This window comes from Dendrobates tinctorius, unplaced genomic scaffold, assembly GCF_039654945.1.
Source record: "Dendrobates tinctorius isolate UK_male_01 unplaced genomic scaffold, ASM3965494v1 ptg000028l, whole genome shotgun sequence".
In the NCBI taxonomy this organism is placed as follows: Eukaryota; Metazoa; Chordata; class Amphibia; order Anura; family Dendrobatidae; genus Dendrobates; species Dendrobates tinctorius.
The window spans coordinates 29,179,756-29,189,008 of record NW_027361696.1 but is presented as its reverse complement, the minus strand read 5'-3'; the positions used below and the strand labels follow the sequence as shown (position 1 = coordinate 29,189,008).

The 9,253-nt window shown below is 51.1% G+C and overlaps 1 protein-coding gene across 2 annotated transcripts in view; it reads left to right on the top strand.

The window, feature by feature from the left end:
* Positions 1–1,330: 1,330 nt before the first annotated feature.
* Positions 1,331–9,253, top strand: part of LOC141085252 (zonadhesin-like) — a 79,013-nt gene continuing 71,090 nt past the window's right edge. Inside the window, exon 1 of one of the 2 annotated variants that reach the window (XR_012231249.1) lies at positions 1,331–2,457. Coding sequence is in view for 1 of the 2 variants with exons in the window: in XM_073570522.1 (XP_073426623.1) it covers positions 2,430–2,457 (28 nt within the window). In the remaining variant the exon portion in view is untranslated. The remainder of the gene's footprint in view (positions 2,458–9,253) is intronic. The other variant, XM_073570522.1, reaches the window with a different exon arrangement.

The window sequence follows — 9,253 nt, the reverse complement described above, 5'->3', positions numbered from 1 at the left end:
TGTGTGTACTTGTGTGGGATCAGGGAGGGGTTTAACAAGGTGGATGTAGCAGAGCCGTGCGTGTACTTGTGTGGGGTCAGGAGGGTTTTACAAAGTGGATGTAGCAGAGCCGTGTGTGTACCTGTGTGGGGTCAGGAGGGGTTTACAAGGTGGATGTAGCAGAGCCGTGTGTGTACTTGTGTGGGGTCAGGGAGGGGTTTAACAATGTGGATGTAGCAGAGCCGTGTGTGTACTTGTGTGGGGTCAGGGAGGGGTTTAACAAGGTGGATGTAGCAGAGCCGTGTGTGTACTTGTGTGGGGTCAGGAGGGGTTGTACAAGGTAGATGTAGCAGAGCCGTGTGTGTACTTGTGTGGGGTCAGGGAGAGGTTTAACAAGGTGGATGTAGCAGAGCCGTGTTTGTACTTATGTGGGGTCAGGGAGGGGTTTAACAAGGTGGATGTAGCAGAGCCGTGTGTGTACTTGTGTGGGGTCAGGAGGGGTTTAACAAGGTGGATGTAGCAGAGCCGTGTGTGTACTTGTGTGGGGTCAGGGAGGGGTTTAACAAGGTGGATGTAGTAGAGCCGTGTGTGTTCTTGGGTGGGGTCACGAGGGGTTTCCAAGTTGTACGGAGCAGAGCCGTGTGTGTACGAGTTGTACGGAGCAGAGCCGTGTGTGTACGAGGTGTACGGAGCGAAGCCGTGTGTGTAAGAGGTGGATGTAGCAGAGCCGTGTGTGTACTTGTGTGTGGTCAGGGATGGGTTTTACAAGGTGGATGTAGCAGAGCCGTGTGTGTACTTGTGTGGGGTCAGGAGGGGTTTACAAGGTGAATGTAGCAGAGCTGTGTGTGTACTTGTGTGGGGTCAGGAGGGGTTTACAAGGTGGATGTAGCAGAGCCGTGTGTGTACCTGTGTGGGGTCAGGAGGGGTTTACAAGGTGGATGTAGCAGAGCCGTGTGTGTACTTGTGTGGGGTCAGGGAGGGGTTTAACAATGTGGATGTAGCAGAGCCGTGTGTGTACTTGTGTGGGGTCAGGGAGGGGTTTAACAAGGTGGATGTAGCAGAGCCGTGTGTGTACTTGTGTGGGGTCAGGAGGGGTTGTACAAGGTAGATGTAGCAGAGCCGTGTGTGTACTTGTGTGGGGTCAGGAGGGGTTTAACAAGGTGGATGTAGCAGAGCCGTGCGTGTACTTGTGTGGGGTCAGGAGGGTTTTACAAAGTGGATGTAGCAGAGCCGTGTGTGTACCTGTGTGGGGTCAGGAGGGGTTTACAAGGTGGATGTAGCAGAGCCGTGTGTGTACTTGTGTGGGGTCAGGGAGGGGTTTAACAATGTGTATGTAGCAGAGCCGTGTGTGTACTTGTGTGGGGTCAGGGAGGGGTTTAACAAGGTGGATGTAGCAGAGCCGTGTGTGTACTTGTGTGGGGTCAGGAGGGGTTGTACAAGGTAGATGTAGCAGAGCCGTGTGTGTACTTGTGTGGGGTCAGGGAGAGGTTTAACAAGGTGGATGTAGCAGAGCCGTGTTTGTACTTATGTGGGGTCAGGGAGGGGTTTAACAAGGTGGATGTAGCAGAGCCGTGTGTGTACTTGTGTGGGGTCAGGAGGGGTTTAACAAGGTGGATGTAGCAGAGCCGTGTGTGTACTTGTGTGAGGTCAGGGAGGGGTTTTACAAGGTGGATGTAGTAGAGCCATGTGTGTACTTGTGTGGGGTCAGGGAGGGGTTTAACAAGGTGGATGTAGTAGAGCCGTGTGTGTTCTTGGGTGGGGTCACGAGGGGTTTACAAGTTGTACGGAGCAGAGCCGTGTGTGTACGAGTTGTACGGAGCAGAGCCGTGTGTGTACGAGGTGTACGGAGCGAAGCCGTGTGTGTACGAGGTGTATGGAGCAGAGCCGTGTGTGTACGAGGTGTACGGAGCGAAGCCGTGTGTACGAGGTTTATGGAGCAGAGCCGTGTGTGTACGAGATGTACGGAACGGAGCCGTGTGTGTACAGAGCTGAGCCGTGTGTTTATGGAGCGGAGCAGAGCCGGGGGTGTACGGAGTGAAGCTGCGTGTGTACAAGGTGTACGGAGCGGAGCCGTGTGTGTACGAGGCATACAAAGTGGAGCCGTGCGTGTATGGTGGGGAGCATTTATACCTCTCGAGTCCCAACTGTCCCGGATCCAGCGAGACAGTCCCGATTTTGAGAGAGAGACTGCCCCAGCCGGGAGCATACTTTCCCCGCGGGACACAGGAGTACACAGCGGACCCCCAAGGAGCAATTTAAAACTTGCACGTAACGTTCTGCCGGAAGTGACGTGCTGGAAGCTTATCAGAAATTAGGTCATTTCAGTAGGAGATTGTGACGGAACCATGGAGGCACTTCAGGGAATGCTTCAGATCCATCACCGTGTCCTCCTCTGACAGCGGACAGCGAGATTGCCTTGGAATCGGGGATGTCGGCCATGTGAGCGGATCATGATCTGTCCTGCACCAGGAGGCTCAGGTAGGCACTACAATGGGAGCTGGGCTGCTATAGTATCTTTATAGAATTTTTCTTTCTCTGTTTCTTTCTCTCTCTGTTCTTTCTCTCTAATCTTTTTTTTCTCTCTCTCTGTTCTTTCGCTCTCTGTTCTCTTTCTTTCTTTCTGTCTCTGTTCTTTCTCTCTGTCTGTTCTCTCTTTCCTCTTTCTTTCTCTGTTCTTTCTTTCCCCTCTTCCTCTCTGTTCTTTCCCCTCTTTCTTTTTCTCTCTACCTCTCTGTTCTTTCTTTCCCCTCCTTCTTTTTCTCTCTCTCTGTTCTTTTTTTCTGTCAACTTTTTCTCTCTCCGTTCGTTCTTTCTTTCTTTCTTTCTTTCTTTCTTTCTCTCTTTGTTCTTTTTTTCTGTCCACTCTTTCTTTCTCTTTGTTCTTTTTCTTTCTTCTTTCTCTCTGTTCTTTCTTTCCCCTCTTTCTTTCTCTATCTGTTCTTTCTTTCTTTACCCCCTTTCTTTCTCTTTCTCTCTGTTCTTTTCTTTCTCTGTGTTCTTCCTTTCTTTTTCTCTGCTCCTTTCTTTCTTTCTTTCTTTCTTTCTTTCTTTCTTTCTTTCTTTCTTTCTTTCTTTCTTTCTTTCTTTCTTTCTTTCTCTGTTCGTTCTTTCTATGTTCTTTCTTTCTCTCTCTGTATCTTTCTCTGTTCTTCCTTCCATTCTTTCTCTTTCTTTCCCTGTTCTTTATTTCCCATCTCTTCTTTCTTTCATGCGTACACTACTAATCAGTAGCCTCCATCACATGAACGTGTTTTGCCACAGAGCGAGTGTCCGTGTGAATCACATGCGTGTCCGTGTGATCCACATGGAGACAAGTCCGTTTTTGGCCGTCACCACGCATGTCACATGGCATGAGTCGTGGTATGTGTTAAGGGGGGGCCAACTGAGACTTTTTCGCCCGGGGCCCTCAAAAACCTGGAGCCGGCCCTGCCCAGGGGTGGGATTCAGCGGGTTCTCCCTGGTATCTGGTACACAGGCCAACGCCGGGTCAGTGAGTTACTGTCTGTATGTGCTGCGTATTGGGGACCTGTGCTGCCTACTAGGGACCTGTGCCTGCCTTTTGGGGACCTGTGCTGCCTATTAGGGACCTGTGCTGCCTACTAGGGACCTGTGCCTGCCTATTGGGGACCTGTGCTGCCTACTAGGGACCTGTGCTGTCTATTGGGGACCTGTGCTGCCTATTGGGGACCAATGCTGCCTATAGGGAACAATGCTGCCTATTGGGGACCTGTGCTGCCTATTGGGGACCAATGCTGCCTATAGGGAACAATGCTGCCTATTGGGGACCTGTGCTGCCTATTAGGACCTGTGCTGCCTATTGGGTACAATGCTACCTATTGGGGACCTGTGCTGCCTATTGGGACCTGTGCTGCCTATTGGGGACCTGTGCTCCCTATTTGGGACCAATGCTGCCTATTGGGGAACAATGCTGCCTATTGGGGACCTGTGCTGCCTATTGGGGACCTTTGCTCCCTATTTGGGACCAATGCTGCCTATTGGGGACCTGTGCTGCCTATTGGGGACCTGTGCTGCCTATTGGGGACGTGTGCTACCTATTGGGGACCTGTGCTGCCTATTGGGGACCTGTGCTACCTATTGGGGACCTGTGCTGCCTTTTGGGGACCTGTGCTGCCTATTGGGGAGTTGTGCTGCCTATTGGGAACCTGTGCTGCCTATAGGGACCAATGCTGCCTATTGGGGACCTGTGCTGCCTATTGGGGCAGCTAATCGCACGGGTACCGGGAGGCTTTCGCCGCTAAGACCGGCAGGCAGCAACACTGCCTGGCTGCTCCGGGGGAATTTTAGCCCCCCCTGCAGATACGAACGCTTCGATTGGCTGGGCTGTGTAGCATCTACCATGGAACTCTTGTTGGGACAAAAGTGATCACTATACCCCCTACGTTAATCCTTTGGGGTGTAGATTCCAAAATGGGGTCACTTTTTAACTTCAAAGTAACACAGGTCAGATTTGCAAAAAATGGCCTGGGCATTAAGGTGAAAACAGGCCTGCGGCCCTAAAGGATTAAATGAATCGTAGTGCGGAAAGATCTGCAGCATATGAACAACGGTGCAGCTTTTAGTAGAATTAGGATGCTGAAATGATGCAGATTTGGCGTGGGATATACGGCAAAAGAACCCATTGTGTAATTCTGCGGTCTCAAAGCCTAAATGTTGAGTTGTACATTACTGTAGGCGGGCCCCTAAAGTTAATTCCCTTAGTGGGCCCTAGACACCCCAGTCCGACCCTGGTGCTATCGGAAAGAGTCTTCAGTGCTGCTGGATCAATCCTGACAGAAAAAAGGACCCGTCTGTCGATCCAAAATGTGGATGATCTAACCTTCATTAAAATGAACCACGCATGGGTTTCCAAGGATTCTGTCCCACCGTCCTCTGATGACACATAGGTTGACAGAAAAATGGCTTGCTTTGGTCCTCCTCTTCCTGGGACTTGAACAATTTCTCATTTTGCATCAGCTGAATGTTCAACATCAACATATGCCGCTTTCTAAAACTCCCTAACTGTGCTGCCCCCCCCCCCCCCCCATGGCCGGGGTTACCACCTAGAGCACAAAACCGTGCGAGTGCCGTTGCCCTGGACAGGTGGGTAGGCCGACTCTTGGGCGCGGGCACTGGCACAGGGTCCCTCATAGTGCAATCAGGTGTCTCTGACGGTGGTGGTGCACACCCGCCGTCAGACACACCGCCGTACTATGAGGGGCCCAGTGCCAGTACCGATGCCCACCAGTGGGCCCCCCTTGCTTGAGCAGAGCCCCAGCATTTGCAATGTTTACCTCTCCCTGCTCCTCCGCTGTGTAATCTGGGCCGTCAAATCCATACTGGGCCTGACACCGTCTGAGCCTGCCTCCTGATCTATAGACATATATTTTGAATGTGTACACTATGCTATCCATACATGTTATCCGGTGATACGGTACCCTTTCTCACCTTTGTGCAATCACGTGTAATCCATACTGGGCCTGACACCGTCTGAGCCTGCCTCCTGATCTATAGACATATATTTTGAATGTGTACACTATGCTATCCATACATGTTATCCGGTGATACGGTACCCTTTCTCACCTTTGTGCAATCACGTGTAATCCATACTGGGCCTGACACCGTCTGAGCCTGCCTCCTGATCTATAGACATATATTTTGAATGTGTACACTATGCTATCCATACATGTTATCCGGGGATACGGTACCCTTTCTCACCTTTGTGCAATCACGTGTAATCCATACTGGGCCTGACACCGTCTGAGCCTGCCTCCTGATCTATAGACATATATTTTGAATGTGTACACTATGCTATCCATACATGTTATCCGGGGATACGGTACCCTTTCTCACCTTTGTGCAATCACGTGTAATCCATACTGGGCCTGAGAACGGTTGGCGAGCTGTTAAGCAAGCTACAGCACCTGTGGTTTGCACACGTAAGTTTTTCATTTTTTCAGGAATGACGGTTAGGCCTAATTCCGGAACTGCGGTTGACCTGCACTTACTGGGAAATCATCGTTCGCGGGTAATAATTGTAATCCCAGATCCCCATCACTAACGGTGTTCAGCGGGTTATCTGCACCTGTAAGGCTAGTTTCATATTAGCGCTTTTGAGTGCAGCACCGGCCTGCGCACGGCCGCCTCTAAGCCCCGCCCCTGCCGCGCCTCCGCCGGTAGCTCCGCCTACCGGCGCATGACGCTGCATGTGTCCTGCGTCCCCTATCTTTATCACTGGGGGCGCAGGCCGTGCGCGGTATGCGTTTGGCGGCGCATGCGCCTTTTTGACGGTGCGCCAACCTGCGCCAAACGCAACCTGCTGCAGTTTGGTTGCGCACGGTCAAAAAGGCGCATGCGCCGCCAAACGCATACTGCGCACGGCCTGCGCCCCCAGTGATAAAGATAGGGGACGCATGCAGCGTCATGCACCGGTAGGCGGAGCTACCGGCGGAGGCGCGGCAGGGGGTGGGGCTTAGCGGCGGCCGTGCGCAGGCCGTCGCTGCGCTCAAAAGCGCTAATGTGAAACTAGCCTAAGCGACAAACGCTGGCCCTTTCAGTGTAGCGCACATGCAGCCACGGACATGTAAGGGCATGACACACCAGTTATTGGCCAATCTCACGTGCCAGAGCCTCGCGTGTCCCTCTAGTAAGCCGGACTTGGACCGCGGGGTATGACGGAGTCTCATTCGTTAACGGAATTAAGCTTGCAATGTGTGCATCTGTTCTGTAGCTGGCATGGTTGAGGTTGCCCGTGTTGAGTCAAATTACGCTGCAGGCTCTACTCCTGGTGGTGCCCTTCTGGACATTCCTTTAAGGTTCAGCTTTGCAACCATACTGCCCACATAAAACAAACACTTTGCCTTCATGAACGCTGTTTGGAGGGTCATGACTCGTGGGAATAACGCCGCCCAATCAGTTAACCTGCTAGAGAGATCCTTCGTTGCTCCCAAGTATGACATCACACTCCCTAGGAGGAAGGTAATGCCACTGTGGCGACCATACTCCTGGGGGCGACACAAGTGCACTGATGCCCAGCCACTGCTCGATGAATCTGCTGGTACATTGACCCAGACCACTACATTCCCCTCGCACGCTACACGGCCTGAATCTGACCCTGATGAAACTCAGGTTACCCTTCCCATATACTGTTCCATCTTACACGGTGACAAAGAGGTAGCTGCAGATGAAAGTGCAGGTTCGGCCCACCCGCCATCAGACACACCACTGTACTATCAGGGGCCCTGTGCCAGTGCCGTCGCCAACGAGTGGGCCCCCCCTGCTTGCTCAGGATCACAGCACTTGCAAGGTTGAAATACTGTGCAGTGAGATGGAAGATGGGGACGACGAGGAGTCCAGACTAGTACAGGGATTCCCTAGCGAGGAGACTTATTTCATTGTTTTCAATGTTGGGACAGCAATTTTTGGGGAGCACTATACTCTGGAGAATGATAGATGGGGCCCACCATACACTGGAACATTCCAAAGGTGGACATCAGACACTGGAGCAGCATTTACAGGGCCCATTATACACTAGAGCATTAGAAATGGGGCCCATTATGTATGGAGCATTATTTGGGCCCATAAGACAGTGGAGCTTCATCCATGGGGACCAACATATACTGTAGCATTATGTGGAGCTCATCATATACTGTTTCAAACATTATATGGGACCAATAATTCTGTATGGAGAAATAGATGGGCCTCGTCATGAGATGTAAAAAGTGAAGTATTTTTCTTTGTAGTATACCACTATTTCTCTGCCGTATCGGAGCAGCATGAGTTGTGGTATTATGTGTTAAAGGGGCGCTTTTTCGCCCAGGGCACATGAAAACCTGGAGCCAGCCCTACCCCCCCATAACTTTAGCCAAATAACCCCCATTTTTCAGTGCGTAACTTGTATTATGAAGTAAATAAAGGGTGACAAGCTTCAGTAATAAGAATTTATGCTTTTGGCATTCAAATGGGCACTGTAAGCGTGTTTCCTGTCCTCCTCTCACTGCCGACTTTTCTTCCCCATTGACTTACATTGGGTTTTCGTGTTTCAGTCGGACCCCCGACTTTTCCCTATAGTCGGCCGATTTCGTTCGACCCGACTTTTGCGAAAGTCGGGTTTCGCGAAACCCAACTCGACCCGAAAAAAGGCAAAGTCGCTCATCTCTAATGAACAACTATCATACCTTGAGATTTTAGCTCTACCCAACCCCCTTTAACAGTAATCTCTTTACATCCAAAAAGGCAAAGACTGACCATTACTGGCAACTACTGTCAGTTCATCAGTTGGGCCACGGGTAAGTTCAGAATCAGCTCAATACCTCTTGTAAAGAATGTACGACGTAGTGGTCACCTGAGAGCCAGTGTCCAGCAAAGCGTTCATGGGGATACCGTCAATCACCACCGGAAGGATTGGTCTCCCTCCAACATACTTAGCTCTCCAGTTCTTTGGGCCTGGGGATCCTATTCCTGGGGGTTGGGCCTCTAACCCCTGGGATTGCTCGTTTAAAGGACAGAATCTTGCAAGATGACCTGCCTTATATCAGCGACAACAGATGCGACGTCCGTCATGGTCATAGCGATTGTTGTTCCTTCCTCGAAGTGGCGGGGTTCTCCTCCTCCAGAGCCATGGGACATCCTCTTGACTGGAAGCAAGCTGGATCTTTTCTTTAGAGGACACTTGCAGAGACTGCACATTTTTAGTAAGCGCAGCCATTCCTTTGGTCAACTCCTGGACCTGAAGACGCAGCTCTTCAGTTGGATCTTTATCCAGAGTCTGTGCATCAGCCTCCACAGGGATGGAAGGGAAAGACGTTGCTTCCTGGTGGTAGGTGATCGCTGGGCGCCTCAGGGGCGCTGGACAGCTGTCAGTGGGTTCCTGCAGAACCCGTATAACCCTGTCCTTAAAATCAGCAAAGTCCAGATCAGGGTCTTGCAGGGTTATGATGCTCAATTGTCCTCTGTGTGTACTGGATAGAAGTCCTTCAATGAACTGCTCCTTTAACAGTTTATCTTCCTCCTTTACACTGTCAGGATGAACTTGCTTAACTGCTCGCAGCGCCTCCTGCAGGTTGAGAGCATAGTCCCTTATACTGTCCTGTGCCTTCTGTTTACAGCCAAAGAACCTCATCTTGATTTCAGCTGCAGTGCCGGTGTCAAAGGTGCTTCTCAGCTTGGCCAGGATCTTTGCAACAGTCTCTTTATCAGTGTCCTGCCTGGCTTTCACCTCTCTCTGTGCTGCACCCGTTAGCTGTCCATTCAGGATATTCACTTTCTCGCTTTCAGA